The following is a 20,909-nucleotide window of genomic DNA, read 5'->3' as shown; positions in this document are numbered from 1 at the left end:
ATATGTATACCATACCAATCTATTTAAGATATCAAGTTAAACCCAAACATTGGCTTTGCTGTACATAACCTGATTGAGAATGACAGGTGGCAATAACATTATAAATGACTATTCAGTCTAATGAAAAATCATTATATTACCATGTTTTCAATTATCAATAATTCATTGATCATCAATGATCAAGTCCGGATGCACACTTGAAATCCTCGCAGCATCGTTTTCTGAGATAAAGTACTTTCTGGAAGAGGCTGATGTAAGAGATGGGGTGTTGATTAATTGTACACAGAATATCATCTTCTGTAACCCAGCATTGATCTGTTTCCAATGGCCATTTGAATTGCTTGGTAGGTCCATGAGGGTGCATAAAATTGATGTGGTAGTCACCAAACTCCTCCGAAATTTCCTCCACCATGCCAATCCACGGAAAGCCGTCATAAAGACAGCAGACCAAGTTTTGTTTCTTTATTTCTGATTGCACAGATGGTTCTAGTTCTGCATCATTACTGTCTCAGAACTTCTTTGCAACATCACATGGCAAGAGTGCCTGTGACGGTATAGGAGGGACTGTCATTAAGCGATACTAGTCACCAAGGCTAGCCTGCAGCGCCCATATAATGACCAGATTCTGACAGCGGACGGAATTATGGATTTCTGCGTGGAGAATATCCCTGGTATCACGTTTTTCAATGTGACACCTGACCAGAGGATGTAACTCAATCAGCTTCAGAGTTAAAGGACAGGTTTGATATTGGTGAAAACTATCAAAGAGACACTGCACATACCACAGATTCGTTCCAGTCTCCAACTCTACGCTACATGTGTACAAGTTGAGTAACCAAGTGGCCTGCGGATTTAGTACATGTTTCAGACAATAATGATGCAGAACTAGAACCAGAACCATCTGTGCAATCAGAAATAAAGGAACAAACTTTGATCTGCTGTCTTTATGATGGCTTTCGCTGGATTGGCATGGTGGAGAAATTTCGGAGGAGTTTGGTGACTACACGCATCAATTTATGCACCTCATGGGACCTACCAAGCAATTCAAATAGCCATTGGAAACAGATCAATGCTGGGTTACAGAAGATGATATTCTGTGTACAATCAAACCCCATCTCTTACATTATCCTCTTCCAGAAAGTACTTTATCTCAGAAAACGATGCTGCGAGGATTTCAAGGGTGCATCCGGCGACTTGATCGATGATGATCAATGAATTATTTGATAATTGAAAACATGGTAAAAATGATTTTTCATTAGACTGAATCGTCATTTAGAATGTTATTGCCACCTGTCATTCTCAATCAGGTTATGTACAGCAAAGCCAATGTTTGGGATTAACTTGATATCCGAATAGATTGAAATGGTATACATATGGTGCCTACATATACAGCATGCATATGGAATAGGCGTTATATGCACACTATTATGCCAACTTTGAGAAGAGCTGGAAGCAAACAAAAAATATTATATCTCCAATTTTTGTATATTATGTAGAAAACATGTTGAGGTATAATTTTCAATGAAGTTCATCTCAAGGTTACGTGATCCACAGGTCAAATTCAAGGTCAAGTAAAGGTCAAAAGGTCATCAACTTTATACTGCTCCTATATAATAAATAATGACAGATTTGGATTGCCTATGCAATTAGCTTTCCAAAGACACCAATATTAACAATTTGGCCTAGTAGTTACAGAGATCGACCATTTGAAAATTGACGGGTGCGTCCATATTGGGCAAAATCGCCAAAAAATGGCGTGGCGTTGCGCGAAAACGCGTTTGTCTGAGGGAGCTGAAATTTGAAATTTCAGCTTTTTCAGCCGAAATTACCCCATAAACAAATTTCAGCCAATTTGGAAAGGGTAAGTGTAACCCATTGGGTGATCTGACACGGAATCACCAAAGGTGACTTGCCATTTCCTTGAGAGGCAGCTATACAGTAAAACCACCTAAGCTGTATAGAATGAATACCTGTCTATAAAGGACATTTTGGGGGTTTCTATAATGCGAGTCTCATGCAGTTTGATTGCATATGGCGTTATTAAAAGGTTGCTAGAAATATATCAAGCATAGGATGCTGATTGTAGTATATGGCTTTAAGATTTGTAGATAGGAGGGAAGTGCTCATTCACGTTGCTGCGCTTGCATTATTCTGTGCAGAAGCTGCTAGTTGCAGAAGTGCAGTATACTGTGGTAGACCCTCCTTGTTTACCTCCAGGTCATCAATCTGAAACCGTAAAATTAACTGTAATTTCCTGCTGCATTTTGTTTCATTCTTCCAGTTTATTAGATTTTCTTTCTCCCTTTCACCCCCACCTCTCTTATTTCTCCCCTCCCCCTCTCGCTCTCTCTCACCCCAAAGCCTTGGGTGTTTACTGTTAATAGTCTATCAGCTGGAGGAAGTCCTGTGTGCATTTATATGTCCCCGCAGTTTGACGCTTGATTCATGTAGGGACACCCCTGGGAGTAAAAAAACTTGGGTAGACATTCTGAATCATGGGAAGGATAAGTAAATTCAAGATGGCGTTCAAGATGGCCGTCAATTCATGTAATTGACCATAACTCGCCACCTATTTATGATAGGAGGTTGATTTTGGTGTCTATCCCTATTTTATGGGTCAGGCTATCCATTAAAACTGATACCCGTACGAAAATGAATTGCATCATTGGTTAAATCTAAGATGCCACGAAAGGGACACCGTATCATATAACATGCTATAACTTCTTGCAGACTTATGATAGAGTGTAATTTTCGTGTCTATCCCTATGTTTTAGGGTCAGGTTATCCACTGAGACTAATAACCAGATTAAAAACGCACTGCATCACCATTCAAAGCTAAGATGGCCACAAATATGACCGTCATTTATTGAACAAGTTTTCACAAATCGCTATTAATACCAGAGACATTTACAGTATCATGATATTATTGGTAGGTAACTTTAATACTGATCACTGTGTCCTTAGGATACCAATTTGGGTTTCTGCAGTCATCGACTTGTTCGGTCTGGCCTTTGCAAAATTCGCAACACTTGGCACCATTTTGTTGACACACGCACCTTGCTGTAGAACACTTCACACAGGAACACACAACTGCAACATCGTCGCGCAAGGTAGATGGAAACTACGCGCAACAAGCAAGCACCATCTGATAATTCGAATCCAAAGTCTGTAGGTTCCAGAGTAAGGACACTCAAACAGTTCATCTGACTATAGGTGGAGTAAAAGCCTCTAAAATATGTCCGAGTTCTTTCCCGATTCCTTGAGGTGTGCTATTGGGTTCGCTTTGGGAGCTGCCAATTTGGTGCCAAATTTGCTTGTGATGTCACATCCAGTCAACGCATGAACGCGCCGGCAGTACATCACATAATTCACGCCCCTGCTTTATGCCAATACATGTACTGGGGATGTACTTGATACTGTCCCCTACACCTGCTCTCCACGTTTAACCATACATGCGTTTTAAAGATCTGGCTGAAATGTAACAACAACACCAACACATCAGTGTCATTGACAGCGTGACAATCCTTTGACACCGATCCTGATATGGCATGCAAAAACATGGGGCATGATTCGAAACTCCGCTTCTTCAGAGTAGAATCGAGTTCATTGTATTCGTTTGTAATTCCCGAATAGACTGACCTCTGTCTTCGTAGACACTGTGCTCCCTTCAATTTGGCTAACCACAATTTCACACCAGGGACTCGTGTAGGACATTGGTCAATCAGAACCTAGTCAGCAGTTCCTTCTAATTTTCCCAGAAGCTGTTCCATTTCCTTTGGCAGTTTAGTCTCAGGATTGACTGACTCGACGGTGGTCCATTGTCCTCCGTTGTCGTTCACTGTCCACAGATCCTTCGATTAGGAATCAAAAACAAAGTCGATAACGGCTGGCATTGACACTCAAGGCCATGACGGGTTTTCAAGATACCTCACAGAAATCTCCAAATGTTCTCAATGACGACGTTCTAATTTTCTCACATATGCTATTACATCTACAAAGTATGCAGTTGGCATTGCCGTCCACTGAGACGGACCTGTGTAATCAGCACTGGTCAGTGCTTTTCGAGTTCGTTTGTTCAGTTCACTTTGCAGGTTTCTTCATAAACCATCGTCATCGAAGAGGTAACTGGGAGACACGAAGGTCGTGTTGGACACATATCGCGGGCATCACAACGCGTACTCGAGCAATATCTAACTTCTTCTGTGCTGACCCAAATCCTTCTTTCTTGTTTGTGTTTGATATTTTGCTGGTTTCTTCTTTCGACCGATGGCGCTGTGCAAACGTCTTCAGTTCACCGTTTATGAATAACATCACTCAGGCGCTTCGTTTTGTCTATTAGTCTATCCTTCAAAATTTATTGTACTCTCAACACCAGATTCCGTTGATTGTCACAGATCCTTCGAACAGCATCAGGCATAATGGCAGACGACAGGATGTTGTGCAGCCGTGTTTCTGTATCTTCGACATACTTGAACGGATTCTCATGGGTAACCACATTGCCTCATGTCATCAACCTTTTGCTCCCGCCTTCAGTACGTCCAGTGGTGAATTCATGGTTGACAACTAACTCAGAATCGTCCATTCTGACTGCGCTATCTTCCTAAAACAGGTGGTTAACAGACATCATTTCATGTGAATAATGTTCCATTTCGTAACGTATTGCTTCTTCCTGGTGTCTCACATGATACCGGCACTGGCTTATCGAGAACGGTTTATTGTTTGCTCTAAGCACATTGTCCATTGCAACGGCGCTGTGAATGGAGCTGACGAATCCTTGATCACAAAGCCCCATTCAGAAGTTCCATGAATAGCTGGTGCGTGATTCAATGTGATGTACTGCCGGCGTTCATGCGTTGACTATATTGTGACATCACAAAGCAAAATTTGGCACCAATGGCAGCGTCAAGCGAACCTAATAGCAGCACATCAACGGACTTCGGGAAGAACTCCGGACAATTGTGTCTAGCTGAATCGAACTATATCTGGTAGCACGGTCGTGAAACATGGTAACCATACTATACAAAATATGTATGAATTACGACATAAGTCTATACTAACACAGCAAGTCTGTGACCGTTCTGGAACTTACCACCGACTAGCCACGCAGCTACAGGAACATATTTCAGAGCCTTTTACTCCACCTATAGTCAGATGAACTGTTTGAGTGCCCTTACTCTGGAAACCTACAAACTTTGGATCGAATTATCAGATGGCTTGCTGTTCCATCTACCTTTGCCGACGATGTTGCAGTTGTGTGTTCCTGTGCGAAGTGTACTACAGACAAGGTGCGTGTGTCAACAAAATGGTGCAAGTGTTGCGAATTTTGCAAATGCCAGACCGAACAAGTCGATGACTGCAGAAACCCAATTGGTATCCTAAGGACACAGGCGTGCATCGTATTAAGTTACCTACCAATATATTATGTATACTGTAAAATGCTGCAAGTATTATATTAGCGTATATGATGCAAAGTGTCATAAATGACGGTCATATTTGGTGGCCATCTTAGCTTAGATGGTGATGCAGTGCGTTTTTAATCTGGTTATTAGTCTCAGTGAATAACCTGACCCCTAAAATAGGCGATAGACACGAAATTACCCTACTTTCATAAGTCTGCGAGAATAGCAGTGCATAGCCAGTATGTAGCACTGTAGGCCCGTGCCTACCACTTTTTTGGCCAAGTTATCTTTTTTTTAAACACCCATAATTCAAATCCATAGCTTGCCTGGACAGAGTTTTAAGGTCTAGACAGAGAAAAACTATTGAAATGACACGTAGCAAGAATATGGCTAATTAGGTGACCTATTTTCTGTCATCTAAGGCTGTCATTTCTATCGCGTGCCATTTCATTCACGACTCTACCCGCCGAAAAGACTAGGATCCGATCTTGTCAGTTTTTTAACATTTTAACTCTTCGTAACACTATTTGAACTCGTTTGTTTTTTGGGTTAAAAGTGATATGAATGAGTGTCTCAAGTTAGCAAGAGGCCAGGGAACCAGAATGAACACTCGGAAGGGCCGTTTCCGGCCATCTGGGGGTTTGTAAAACCAAAAATTTTCTGGTACGCTCCGCGCCAACGATGGTGGCGCTTCCGCTCAGATAGTCGTGCCTACAACTTTGAAAATCCTGGCTACGCCCCTGGAAGTTATAGCAGTTTATATGATACGGTGTCCCTTTCGGCGGCCATCTTAGATTTAACAATGATGCAATGCATTTTTGGTACGGGTATCAGTTTTAATGGATACCCTGACCCATAAAGTATAGGGATAGACACCAAAATCAACCTCCTATCATAAATAGGTGAGCGAGTTATTTGAATACATGAATTGACGGCCATCTTGAACGCCATCTTGAATTTCACCTATCCTTCCCATGATTCAGAATTTCTACCCAAGTTTTTTTTACTCCCAGGGGTGTCCCCTACATGAATCAAGCGTCAAACTGCGGGGACATATAAATGCACACAGGACTTCCCCCAGCTGATAGACTATAACTGTCCGTCTACACACAGAATTTCACATTTACAAACAATCTATAAAAAACAACCCAAATTGAAAAGACCAACAGAAAGAAGACCCTGTTGCCACTTCACATCTTTTGCGCTTGTATCATGTTTCTCATGTCCAGTAAGTCACTCAGCAGCATTGATTTTGGAACCGTCGGCTTTCAGGCTAACTTCTATTTAAAGACGCCTTCCCACGAAATTTCAAGCGGCAAACATAAAATCAGACAAAAATGAATTATTTTAACATTGCACGTTTGTACGTGCCTATAATTTTATATGTGTGATAGGTAAAAAAATGCTTGGGAATACATTCATTCTAAGCTTTTAGACTACAAAGTGAAAGTGTCAGGTCGAATGTTTCAAACAGCGTTTACTTTTGCCGCTCTGTGGCGATGTTGTGACGTATAGAGTACCGAAGTGTGACGTCACGGTGGCATGACAACGAACCCACTGGTTCTAAACAACCCACTGGCTCCATAACATTAACTGCGTGAAAATGTTGTGCGTACATAAAACACGAGTGTGTGCGCTGCAGACAGCGGTAAAGCATCGGTAGCAAGTCGATCTTACAATATTTAATTAATTAATTATTTAATTTAAATTTTTTTAAATTATTATTTAATTTTTTTTTCGTTGCTTTTCACTTCCATCCTTTGGAAATCGATAAAAACTGCAAATAACAATAATGCAACATTAAACAATAATGCAATAATAAACAATAATGACTCTCAGAATGATGGTTACAATCGGGTCCAAAACACGACACAATTTTCACGCAGTTAATGTTACCAGAGCACATGATTGTTTATAACCAGTGGGTTCGTTGTCATGCCACTGTGACGTCATCACTTCTGAGCTCTATTACATCGTCATTTTAAATCAATGAGCCGTAAACACAGAACCACCATTATACAGAACCGCGGCGAAAAACGCGTTTCGAGTTATGTTTTCGTTGAGCAAATATAGGCTTGATACATATTTTTACATTTTTATTTTCAAAGCTAACGTTCAGTTAAAGTGTAGTGAGTTATTTACTTGTCTTTACAGTCAGGTAGTTTTTTACAGTGTTTGTTACAAAAATTTGAGTGGGTAGGCATCTTTAATTAGGGGTGCGACGATACAAGTAGCTCACGATGTGAACAATATCATGATACTGCCTTCACAATATAATATCTATCGTGATACTTCCATTACAAACTAGTACTACCTAGCAAACCATACTCTCAACCAGGACCCAATCACGTACATGCTTACAAATCAGTGTCGCGGAGTAAACAACTAACTTTTGTTGAAAACCAACTAACTAACCTTGAACTAACTAATTAACTAACGAAAATAACTAAACTTGAACTAACTAATCAGGTGAAACAGAGCTAGGAGGCCAAACCAGCTTCCTTCTGGACAGAGGAAATTAGACACTACTGTTGGGTGGGGGTGGAACTGCTAGGGTTTTCTCAAGTTTCTGCCTGCCCTTTTCTCTGACAAAAAAAGTTAATTTCTAACCCTGCCATACGTCCACGCCTGGACTCCCATAAGTGCATAGACAAACTTGTGTTAGCAGCAACCTGTATAAAACACGTCTATAAAGGACACTCGTGACGTACACAATGAATAGCATGCAATAAAACCAAACCATCTATACATTGGAGAGTTGATTGAGCGACCCTTATATACAGGTATGACTTCATCAGGATTTGTTAATCTGTTAATACCCATGCACACTTCATTGACTGCCCTATTTGTAATTGCTGATGCGTAGAATGAGTCTCGACTCACCTCACGTCCGAGCTGCTCCACATCTAGTGATATCTGCAGACGTATCTTGTCATCGTCGCTCATGCCCTGTGTGAACGTGCTCATCTTTCTGCCCTTTTTCAGCCGCTTCAGACTGTCCTCCATCTTCCTCACCGAGGTTACAACGTCCGACGTCACAGTGTAATATCTATGACATGAGAAAACGTCACGTCACTACAGCATGCCATGTATCGCATATATGACACAAGAAACCACTTCACATTGTAGTGTTCATCACATGAGAAAGCATGCCAAGTCATCGTGTAGTATCTGTGACAGTATATATGATTTCACACAACTGTATGGTATCTGTGGGAGGAAACATGTCATTTCACTATGTAGGGGAGACCAGGGAGACTTCACAAAATGTGTTTGTGTGGAAACCTCTCAAGCACTAAGAAAAACTGTAACAATAAAGCCCCGGCCCCCCCCCACTCAGTGTTATTTAGGGTACGCATATGCTCGTTCCCTCCCTTTGAAAGCACCCCTATCTCAGGACTGCCTAAAATTTCTGAACCCACCTTTCGCGGGCTTTTTGCTGGTTTTTCCTGCCTTGGAGACCCCCTAAATCCGAACACTGCTCAATGCACCCCCTACCTCAGGTTAGCTCTCATACCAACCATAGTGACGTTAGTGTAGCGTGTGGAACTAGTCGAACCAGTCTACACTACGTAGTGTTAGAGTTCAGTGATCGAGGGGAACTAGGGGGCAATATTTTTACCATTTCAAAAATTAAATAATTCCTGAATGAGCTTTCAAAACTAGCAGGAATTTCAGGAATTTGATTCCGGGATTTGATAAAGTTTTCTATGATATTCAAGATGAAAGAGAGAGAGGAAAAACACCCCCTTTTTAAAGAAATCTCCGGGTGAAAAGTCAAATACACCCCCTTTTTTACAATTGTTGGGCCGGATTTTGTCGCGCGAAAAATACCCCTTTACCGGAGATTTTGGGAACGCGCATGCGGTCCCTCCGACCTCGGAGTGGGGGGCTGGGAATAAAGCACAATGGCCACTGCCATATTTGATCCAGCTTACACATGCACCGACACTGCACCATCTTCTTGCTGCACCACACACCACTGAAGCCCTAGTTATGATAGGCAGTGGCAGAAATTTTAGGGTATTTCCAGTTACTATCAGTTGGAGACGCATGAAGGCCCAGTTGTCTCTGTGTGAATAGAGTACTTGCCGCATGGTAGAAATCCTTCCCGGCATGCCAGGGCTAATTGATTTATTAGATCTTGTTGTACACTCACACGGCGCTTCTGATAATTTAATATTCATCAATTTCTTTTCTAATCAACTTTTATTATAGGATGAACTCACTGTTCACTCAGTCTCTGTATGATCGCAGTTGCCCACACTCGCCGCCAGGTGCCACTAATGTGCTTCTCGTGCTGCTCCAGGAATGACTTTAGTGGTCTAACGGACATAGCAACATACAGCGACGCTCTGTTTGGTACCTCTCTGTTTGTGCGTCGGTACAGTCGAGGAATATCATTCACTTGTTTCAAGTTTGCAACGCACTGGTTGACTATTTCATCAGTGATGTACATGGAGAAAGGCTGCAGCGTACTGGCAATGTCTGATATAGCATCAGCCAAACACTCTGCAAACAGAATGGATGTGCAGCAAAATGCATTTTCTTGCCTGAACTTTCACGAAATTCAAAAAATTATATATTATATATTATATTATATGTTGATGATATTAGCATAAACATAATTATGTCCTTGTGATATATTTTTAAAATTATTACAGGTGGCTACCGACATTTTATATTTGATTTAGTCCACACTGAATTACGTTAAATTCATCCAAATGGAACCATACGAACAATCCCATCGTCATTACGTATATATATATATATTTAACCTTGCCTTTACACTCTCACCCTTATCAGGGACGTAGGCTGAACAAATTTCAAGGGTGGGGGGGGGGCTCTTGATCGACGTCCAGTGTGGTAGGGGTGGGTCTAAGACAAGGCTTTCACAGATAAGTGACCAAAAAAAATAACGTTAGGGTTATTTACGATTATTAGCTAGGCTTATTTTTTTAATTTTGCTCCAAGATCTAGCCCCCTCCCCAGAGGCTACGGCCCTGCTTATAACATTTTAACTTGCCCTTACACATCCACCCTTACATTTACCTTGCAACAGATCGAAATCTTGGAAGTTGAGAAGAAGAAGACGTGGCTTCACTTTGTCATTGAAAAATTGTGGCATCTGAAAGATACATCACTCATTGACTTCTTTGGCTTCCATAATAACAGGTTACAAAAATGGTTGACAGTGCAATCCAGAGAGACATATGATACAAGATTGCGTGGCACAGCTTTGCTGTTGATCCTTAGCGCTGAGTGCGGATGAGACGCGAAGTTCCGCGGGATATGCGCACGCGACCGTGGGGACGTTCAAGTATGAAGCGCTGTCCGCAGTGGAGACGTGCGCCAAATTCGAGGCCTGGCGCACGTCTCCACAGCGGTCAGCGGATGGTCTGTAGTTTTAGAAGATGACAATGATTATATATGGACGATATTCTAGGAATTGGAGATTATAAAACAGTAACAAAAATCGCTCAGTCATACTCCAGATTAGCTGAATAAAAAAAAAAATGTTGGAGGATTTCCAAAATGAGTGCCTGCGCAGAATAATAACCACGCAGAAAACACAGAAAAATCTACGGAAAGGCATTGAAAGACATGAAAATTCCAAGGAAAGATACGGAGAAATCAGTAAAAATAACATATAGTTTCTATACGTAAATCGTGGTACATACATTAAAAACGCATTATTTTATTGAAAATCCCCATATTTTCTTATAAAAAATCCAAGACATGGCGCTGTGGCATGTAAACATTGGCTGTATTTTGATGATAAATGTTCAATGAATGACACACTCGTTCACTTCCGACAGCGAGTGAAAATGCGGAAAATTTTCCTCTTCGATGCGAAATGCATCGGCCGGGCATTTCATTATTTACGAAAAGTAAACGGTAGGTATAGGAACCGGTAACGTCGGTCACGCCCCATTCATGCCCATCAACAAAGAAGGTGGGGCTTATTCCGATTACGGAGATGCAAAAATTCAACAGAAGGACGTAGAGCAGTGTGCTAAACAGCGTGTTATTTTCGTTTTTGTGCCAAACTCTATCGTAGGAAACCGTTCTAGCCTAGCAGAATGCCCTAGTTCCTGAGATCGGCGATTCCATGCTGTTATGGGTCCCCACCTATAAAAATATCAAACAGAGTAGGCGTAGGTGCGGCGTAGGCTGTGATTGGAAGACACAAAGTGTCAATCCTCGGCAAGCCCCGGCATCATGGCCGCATCACTTCAAAGCCCCACAAATATATGCCATCCAGTCGAAGTCGTCAGAGTTGAAGTTACTGTGAAGACTAATGCTAACACAAATTTTTTTTCTAACAATGGGCCCCAAGTTTACTGATGACACGTACATTTTTTAAACTAAATCGCACACACGACATCCTCAAATACCAAGAATTATACATTCGATCACCATTAAAGATCAAAATGCAGGGATGAGATTGGATAATTTAATTTTCAGCTGAAATTTGAATTAGCAAACAGAGGAGCGAGCAATGCGAGGACCGTAGGTCATCGCCATGCTAGGGGGGTCCGGAGGCATGCTCCCCCGGAATTTTTTTTAAAGAATGGTGCAATTTGGTGCATTCTAAGCTATTCTGAACACATTATAGGAGACTCTTGAATCACCTTTTCAAGTTGTCAAAAAGAACAAACGAACTATAATAGGAAATCAGGGGGCTGAAAATAGGGCAAATTTTTTATTAAATGTCTAGACATAATGATCTTTTTCTGTTTCCACCCGTCGCTTGCATTGTTTTACTCAGACATAAGCTGCCTTGCTGCGACCAGATTTGAATGAAAAAAACACAATGCGAATGGAACAATCAGTGCATAGTCATGCACACAACATGCACGCAGCAACATGTAAACCTGGTCCCCAGGCCAGGCATGGTCGTTACGTGATCAGCTACCTCAAATGTTTGCCCCTCTACTGCAGCCTGTGAACGAGGATTTTCTTTTCTGGTACGCAAAAACAGATACACTGTATACTTCGCTGTCAGCCTACTGTCTACACTCTACAGTCAGGTGCTGTTGAGGGTATATAATTTAAATTGTTACATTGTTACCCCCCTCCCAATTTTCTAAATGAATTTAGACGTTTCACAAAATCGACCCCTGGGACTTTCAAATCCGCGGATTTCCGCGGATCCGCGGAAGAATCTCATCCCTGAAAATGGGCATAAAAAACATTCTTTATTGCCTGATCATTTAGATGTCTTCAGCCGGTCATTATTTCTGCATATATTTCCATACCTTCTGTGTGACCATCTCAGCATCAGTAATGAGCATGACACACTGCGACAGTGTAATCGTAGAAGTGGGAGAATGCCCACTAGGGCTGACTGATCGCCTGGTGGGGCTAGACGAACGAGCAACAATGTCTGTGCTTGGACCATCTACACTGGAGGACTTACTCCTGCTGATCTGTGGTCAGGGAATAAAATACAGCACGTTTCTGAAACGATTCTGACAATTAAGTACGATGCCTTACATTATCATCAGGAGTAGATAATAGGGAAGGAGTGTGACTTCAATAAACAAGGGAAATTCGTCATTTACTAGCCTTAGAATACCTACGATTTACTACGCGTAACTCAACCAACTTGAGCTCAAATCATACACAGTACATTCGCCTAGCATCGTGCGAAATCGTTTCCTCGTATACACCCGCAATCCGGAGATACAGACTAAAACGTACGACACGATTATCCATTCTGTTGCCATCAATCCGAATGTATTTCCCGCCTAACTCGAAACAAAAGGCAGCTACTAACCACAGCTTGCTCTCTCAGCGAGGTAGTTTGGCTCGCTGGGAGATTGGACATCGACGCAACACTCGCCGAGCTAATCTGACCTATTTACAGCTGGTATGTATCCGGTAATTTGTGGTATGCGTCCCCCCCCCCACCGCAATCAGCAGCAGCTCTGCGGCTCAGCGGCAGCGTGCCAATCTCCCAGCGAGCCACACCGCCTCGCCGAAAGAGCAAGCTGTGGTTAGTAGCTGCCTTTTGTTTCGAGTTAGGCGGAAAATACATTCGGATTGATGGCAACAGAATGGATAATCGTGTCGTACGTTTTAGTCTGTATCTCCGGATTGCGGGTGTATACGAGGAAACGATTTCGCACGATGCTAGGCGAATGTACTTACCGTGTACGATTTGAGCTCAAGTTGGTTGAGTTACGCGTAGTAAATCATAGGTATTCTAAGGCTAGTAAAAGACGAATTTCCCTTGTTTATTGAAGTCACACTCCTTCCCTGTTATCTACTCCTGATTATCATGCATGAAATCAGCAATACTTTATTAGGAAGGAAGTGAGCAACGTAATTGTGTGGTGCAATGATTTTTAAATCACGTTTTACAGATTGGTTCTTGGTTACAATGACAGAATTCCATGAGTAGACAGATGGTAATAGGTAAACCCATGCTCATCCGAATCCTACAAATTGAGCACAGTTTAACATGGCACTATCGGATCCAAAATTCTTTATGTAAACCGTTTGGATATATTCAATTAATTTTTGATGCCTTTACATAGGCTCAGCTTACCACCCCATGTCTGACGCAATATCAGGTCTGGAACTTCACGACAGCAAAGATGGCAAGTGCAGTGTTTGCATCCTCACTTACCATGGTACCTCAAAAATCTGCCAGCCCACTGTACTCCTCTATCCACTTTGCCTCCAAACCCTTTCTAAAAATTATCTTTCTATATGTATCCCTTTCTCTCTCACATACGGTGCTGATAAAAGGTCAGTTGTCTCGATGCCCCTCCTTTGAAGAGAATGTTGGCCTTGATTTCTCCTCCACCATGTCATGGCATCCTGATATTTCTAATTAAAACCAAGGTAACACTTGCCTTGCCCTAACAAAATTAATTCAAACCCCTGAAAACAGCGGTTTATACGAACTCTCTCATTACACAGGTCTTGCAGCCAGGATGCATAGCGCTTCAACAACTGCAGGCTGAGCTTCCAGAATCGATGAGCGAGTGTGGAGAGATAAACATGGTCCTCCCAGCACTGACACAGCCCACACCACAGCTGCACGGATGCAGCAAGATGGAACAGTGAGTCATCGACACTCATCTCAAATGCTGAGATGAGGGAGCTCTCATAGGTGCCGGCAATCTCCTGGAACCTGGCAGCAGAAAGAAAGAATGGGACTGTTCTCAAGAGGAATACCTACCACAAATTAGTTCACAAGCAGGAACTATGTTTAGTGACAAACAGGCAAAAAGTTGTATTCTGTCTTGCTCTACTCTCACTATATAATCATCACTCATCCAATCCTTCTTACCTTTTCCCTAATCTTCTCCCTGTTTCTTTCTCGTTCTCTCTCTCCTCTCCCTCCTTCTCTGTCCCTCCCTCTCTCCTTCTCTTTTTCTTTTTTAAAAATTGCTTATTATTTCTCTACATCCCTCCTAATACCTTTATAATTTCCTCTCTTCATCCACCTTCTCCTAACCTTTCTCACACACAACACATTATTATATACAATAAAGCGGTGAGTACCTCATACACTCATTAAAGAAATTAGCAAGATTTATGAACAGTTGTTTAACTGAATACAAATTTTTTTTTTAAGTTGATAAATTTTTCACGAGCCATGTAAACAATGAACTTCAAGCTGATGACAATGACAACCGAAGCTGACTCGCATTTATTAAACTAAAAAAAAACGTTGAAACAAGTGCAACGATAGAATGATTACCGTATCTGAAAGTATACTGGTAGGCTCCACTTGCTCATGAAGGTCGCATAGCTAGGGTGTGCTCGCAGCCTACCAACCGCCTCCAGTGTACCACAGTGCCACTCAAACCTCTCCAGGAAACTCATGCTTACAGAATAACTCTACAGAAAAAAAGAAAGATCAATGGTGATAACAAATGATGGGAAAAACTTATCGCCACTAAATGCCGAATGCACTCAGTAGAGGTACGCCCTGTTGAACTGCAGGAACTTCGTATTATTATTATTATTCTCATGAACCATTTAAAAAAATTATTTTGTTATTCGTGATTTATCAAAGAGAAATAAGTTATTACGTGATGGAAGTCGTCCGGATCACCAGGTGCAAATATAAAGGGTGTTCTTGACTCCAGGCATATCACAACTTCTGGCCAGACGGAATTCACTAAGATATCATATCCTCTCACGATGTCGTGGCTCCTACAGCATACATATTAACATACTTCAGCAAACAACTTCATACTTCATAACATAATAATATATAATTAACTATATACTATGAAAACGAGCATATAATTTGTAACATACTTCGTAAACTACTAGCACTACAAATCTTAGTAAGCACTACAGAACATGATAATATATATATATAATTTATTGCCATTGCATGATTTGCTTCTGCAACCACCACTACCACTACCACTACTAGTACTATTATTACTACTACTACTACCTCACTACTAACATACACTACCACTACCACCCCTACCACTACCACTATCACCACTACAATTATAAATTATATAGAAAAAATGGCTACTGATAATTGTATAAACATCAGTGAGTATTCTCAGTCGCTTACTGTGTGGCCCTGCAAGCAAGGAAAGTTTACACAACTTACGGATCGGCTTCCACGGTAGTTGTCACCTGCAATAGTTTTTTGCAGTGAAGTGGTATGACTTCCAACACCTGGTCATAAACATGCTTGAGTCCAACCTCTTTGACGTTGTTCTCAGAAAGAACCTATCGCACAGACAAAAATTGTACTAGAGTAACTCAACACATCAGTAAATGTCCGGAGAGTATTAGTTATTGCATGTGAACAGCTTCTATCAGTTGAAAATTTAAATCATAATCATTACCCACTGGTGACAAACGACGAAACAGAAGCACACACACATTGGCTCATATACAGGCGTGCAGATACACACACACAAGCATGCACGCACGCACATGCGTAGACATGCATAGACACGGGTTTACGCCCCGGTTGGCCTACTCCCATTTCGCCTACGGCGGAATTCCCAATTTCGTCTATAGCAAAACTCCCAGTTGGTCTACACCCATTTCGCCTACTCCCAATTCTTCTACACTAAAAATCAGCCCCATTCCAATTTTGTCTACGATCGGTTTGTCCACTAAATAATCATTTATAAATGTAATATATGGTTTTGATTAGCATTCATAGACTAGACGGAGTGGCATCCACACTAATTTTTTCTGGTATTTGTTGTAATATCAAGACTACGACGAAATGGAACTATTACCCATTCCGAGAGTAGACGAAATGGGAAGTAGGCCAACTGGGATGTGACCTAGACACGTACCTTTTCCATATAGGGTCGAATGCAGTTCTGGCGGAACAGGTTCTCGACATCACGTACTTTATCGATGGTGGCATAGGTGCGCAGACACTGTCGCAGTGTGGCCAGGTTTCCCTCCTCTATTCCCTCCACAAACTGCTGCTCCAGGCTGTACTGCAGCACAGACGTCACTTGTACGATACGCTAGCAAAAGAGAAAAGATCGAGAACATTTATAAGGCCTTTTTTCAAAGAATAGTGTTCAACAAGAAATCTATTCCCTGGATCATTTAGAAAGTACGCCTAACACTCCACTGGGCTAAACTGTAACCTAAAACTTATGTCAGTAAAGATTCTAATCTCTGCAATATCACTGTCTTTATATTCTGACCCTATCCAATCTAGGAGTCTATCTTTGTGTCTCCATCACTAGACCCTGTTCAATTTTTGACCTTTCTTTCAGGACACTACTCAGAGGAGAGATAACTGAAATCAGTAAAGCCTGTAAGACCAGGACTCTCTTGCCTCTAGCAATGAAAATCCTTACTTTGTCTCTGGCCCCTGGACCGGCTAGGAGATTTGTCTATGCTGCAATGCATCCATGGATTTCGTCCATACGTCAAGGAATAGCCTGAACACTAACCTCTTCCATCCATCCAGATGGCTTGAGATGTTTATAGCCGATGTTCATCCGCCATCGTATTTTAAACTTATTAACATATTATACCACTTTTAAGAGGATTACACAACCTATGCATGACAAACCACACTAGGCTGCTAGGTGTCAGTTCATACCTATAGCTGCTAGTATTAATGTCAGGGTTAGAATTTAGCGATCCAATATGTGTCTGTTGACATGAAACGTGAGCCTTCTTAGACTACCAATTTTAGTTGCACCAAATAAACTAATCGTGTTCTTTGCAGACTTACGGGCCGGACTTTGTCGAGCAAGGTGTGGCCATGACTGCTCGTCACGTGGTATTGTAACTGGTTAAACTCTGTGGCAACCCGCTCTATCAGAGGTCCGTCAAGCATACTGCAATGTGAATTCAAACAAGCGAGGACCAGCATTGCTTAATCAAGCTTAAATTATAGCTACACGTTAACACATGCCATCAACCCTCGTACTGTTTTCATCGGGGTAGTTAAATGATGCTAAAGATAGTGTCTACCTACATACCCTCTTTGAAACAATTCTAAACAAATAAATTGACAATTAGCAACTACTTAGCAGCCCCTTGTACACCAACAAGACTTACCAAAAGAGTTCACATAAAAATTATATATATTCTAAAGAGCTAAAGAAGCACTGCCTATTTTTGTTTTCCCACTAAAGCAATAGATGATAGGTACTACATGTATACTCACTCAGCTTGACTTTCTGTATTAAAACTTGTACTATCCGGTGCAATATTTAGTAAACGTTCTATCTTCTCCACTGATTCAATAATACTCATTAGTCTCTGAAGACAAGCCTAGAGTGAAGTCGAAGAAGATGATGAATCAGCATACAATAAACTCTAATCAGGTAGTTATGTATAGAATCAAGAGCAGATAAAGAAGGTTATCTGCTCTTGATAGAATGCAATTTCACATAAAGTTTCTTTTCACTTTGTAGTTTCAATTAACCAAATCTGATAGTACAGTGTAGTATAATATCAAGAGTAGATAATAGGAGAAGAGTATGACACCATTTTAGCAGCGTTTTGCATAGTTTTTAACTTGTAAATATTCTATCAATATGTGAATAAATATATTCAAAATTTACCTTGTTTTCGTTTATGATTCTCCCTTAATCATATGACACCACCAATTTACCTGAAAATCGTATGTGTCCAAAAAGTTTTTTGAATACAACACGGTTTCACACAGTTTTAACAAATGGACGCATCTCCACGGCCAAACTTTGTTATCGGATTAGTGTTCTATTGTCTCTGACGGGACGCTGGTGGCTGTTGGAGATTATTAGGCATCGAATTGTATTCAGCGTGTAGCGTTTCCAGCGTGCTAAAAATACATGTGTGCTCACGGCGAGCTAGCAGCTGATTTTAGCTGTGTTGCCATCGTTTTCCTGATGATAAGGAAGCGAAACAAGGGCTGTTACTGTGCTTACCTAATATCCACCACAGCCCCTACCGTTCCGTCATAGACAATAGAACACTAATCCCATAACAAAGTTTGGCCGCGGAGATGCGTCCATTTGTTAAAACTGTGTGAAACCAAGCTTTCATTTTTAAGGGGCGCGATTGCGCTCGCGCTCCACCCCGCACCCGAAATTGTGCCATGGTGCGTGCATCATCGCGCCTCATAAAAGTGGTTGAAATCGCGCACCAAAAGTATGTGTATTATGTTGAAATAGCGCTCCATAGAGTTGTCAATGTAGGGGGGTACAAAAAGGTTAGCAACACACAACAATTTGTGGTGTGTAAGTAACTGAACGTATGGAAGAGGTACAGGTTACTACTTTCTGGTTTATACAACTAGACAACAGCATCCAAATACAGGTACCTACACGGTAGCCACAAGTTACCTGCTCGTTTTCCACTATACGTGGCGATAAGTGGTTTTCTGCCGACGTGAAACAGTCGTAGGGTTGGAGGGGCTACATACGTGGCTACTACGTACAAGTAATTTGGCTAGTTTGTTGATGGATTGTGATGATATTTCGTGCTGAAATATGCAGGTACAGGATGAAAATCAGAATAAATAAAACAAGTTTATTTTTACATCCGATCAACTCTTTTATTAATCTGTGTGCTAGTGTTGGGTTGTTGGATGAAAAGAATGTAATCATGACGAAGCCATTGAATGAATGAAGGTAAAGATGAATGATAATCAGTGGATTGACATGACATCCCAATTTTCGTTTTGGATTTCACTCTAGACTGAGGATTGGTCATGATTCCATCATCACACCCCAAGAGGCATGATGGAGCCTTCAAGGAGCTCTCCATCACCCCTTTTAAGGGTGTGATTTTTAGTGGAGCTCTCCATCATGCCTCTTAAGGGTGTGATTTTTTAGTGGAGCTCTCCATCATGCCTCTTAAAGGTGTGATTATGGAGCGTGAAAAGACCCCCTATGGTGTCCTAGGGGAGTCATTAGTAGTCCTCCTGTACTTTTCAAATCTGAAAGCCTGTGAAACCGTGTCGTATTCAAAGAACTTTTTTGAAGAACACATACGATTTTCAGGTAAATTGGTGGTGTCATATGATTAAGGGAGAATCATAGACGAAAACAAGGTAAAGGTTAATTCTAACATATTGATAGAATATTTACAAGTTGAAAACTATGCAAAACGCTGTTAAAACGGTGTCATACTCTTCTCCTATTATCTACTCTTGATAATATCCTGCTATATGAAATATCCTCATTGTTAGTTGGACTACAACATGAAGGTAATCACACTAGATATAGTTACTTAGAAAACAAACTTAGGAAAACTTGCTCAAAATTTTCCTTAAAACTTTGACATCTAGTTATCCAGTAATTATCATGAAAAATCAGCTCAATAATAAATTTGATTAACATGAACTCATACACTTCTACTCGCTGTCGTTCTCTTTCGCAGAGTAATGGAATGACCATATCGAGGGATAAAAACTTCTGGACACTGACAATGACCTTATTTTCCCTTATTTCAGCACGGCGTTTAAGTTTCTGCTCCACCACTTTGATGCATTCCTTTACTGATGTTTGTACATCCTGAAATGCACGTGTAAATATAGATCAGCAACAGTAGGCCTATGTACATCCCCTGTGTCTGTGCTACCAGTAATTAATTTAAATTCTATGATTTAATTCAATATCTACATCGTTAGATTACCACTATCATTTATTAATAATGTTTATTAATCAATTATAGAATTATATCAAATAATATAAGCTACCTACCCTCACTTCCTCTTGTACTTGTTCTAGAGGTGTAGACAAATTACTTATAGCCTTATCTAAACCAACCTATAAAACATTAAAATAGCTGTTAATGTGTGTAGAACATATTACTGACAATTGACATTAGATTGTGCAACATAACCACAGCATAATAAAACTAGAAATGGCAGTTGTTGCCAACCACATGTATCCCCCATGATCTAGTATGAATGAAATATCTCCTGGTTTTGGTACGCGACACACCTTCTCCCCAAGATGTGTAAGCATACCAAGTTTGCACGCGCAAGGTCAATTAGGGGCCGAGTTATAGAGCGGAAGGAAAATATTATCAAGGTCA

At 41.0% G+C, this 20,909-nt stretch overlaps 1 protein-coding gene across 2 annotated transcripts; it reads right to left on the bottom strand.

Annotated features, from left to right (window-relative positions):
• Positions 1–2,070: 2,070 nt before the first annotated feature.
• On the bottom strand, positions 2,071–20,632 carry LOC106811059 (conserved oligomeric Golgi complex subunit 2-like). 2 transcript variants are annotated; one of them, XM_014814581.1, is made up of 13 exons: positions 20,573–20,632; positions 20,303–20,383; positions 18,049–18,155; positions 17,611–17,716; positions 16,706–16,885; positions 16,000–16,121; positions 15,455–15,578; positions 15,121–15,260; positions 14,319–14,547; positions 10,452–10,527; positions 9,629–9,911; positions 8,283–8,448; positions 2,071–2,226 (listed from the first exon to the last, which is right to left on the bottom strand). In XM_014814581.1, the coding sequence occupies exons 3-13, from the start codon at positions 18,135–18,137 to the stop codon at positions 2,128–2,130; spliced, it is 1,614 nt and encodes a 537-aa protein (XP_014670067.1). In that variant the 5' UTR covers positions 18,138–18,155; positions 20,303–20,383; positions 20,573–20,632; the 3' UTR covers positions 2,071–2,127. The 2 variants fall into 2 exon arrangements, with proteins under 2 accessions (XP_014670067.1, XP_014670066.1); XM_014814580.1 differs by lacking the exons at positions 20,303–20,383; positions 20,573–20,632 and adding an exon at positions 12,662–12,832 and having other exon boundaries at positions 17,611–18,151.
• Between the last annotated feature and the right edge of the window lie 277 nt (positions 20,633–20,909).

Source organism: Priapulus caudatus, unplaced genomic scaffold (assembly GCF_000485595.1).
Source record: "Priapulus caudatus unplaced genomic scaffold, Priapulus_caudatus-5.0.1 Scaffold500, whole genome shotgun sequence".
Taxonomy (NCBI): Eukaryota; Metazoa; Priapulida; class Priapulimorpha; order Priapulimorphida; family Priapulidae; genus Priapulus; species Priapulus caudatus.
This window is presented reverse-complemented; position numbering and strand designations above follow the sequence as displayed.

What these genes read in the sequence shown, in the direction of transcription:
- LOC106811059 (XM_014814580.1), bottom strand. Translation starts at nt 17,751, where the DNA reads ATGCTGGTCCTCGCTTGTTTGAATTCACATTGCAGTATGCTTGACGGA. An exon ending in ACTACCGTGGAAGCCGATCC is followed by an intron (nt 15,579 to 15,999) that starts GTAAGTTGTGTA and finishes TGTATGCTGTAG; the next exon opens with GAGCCACGACATCGTGAGAG. An exon ending in AGATTTCGATCTGTTGCAAG is followed by an intron (nt 9,912 to 10,451) that starts GTAAATGTAAGG and finishes TTCTGTTTGCAG; the next exon opens with AGTGTTTGGCTGATGCTATA.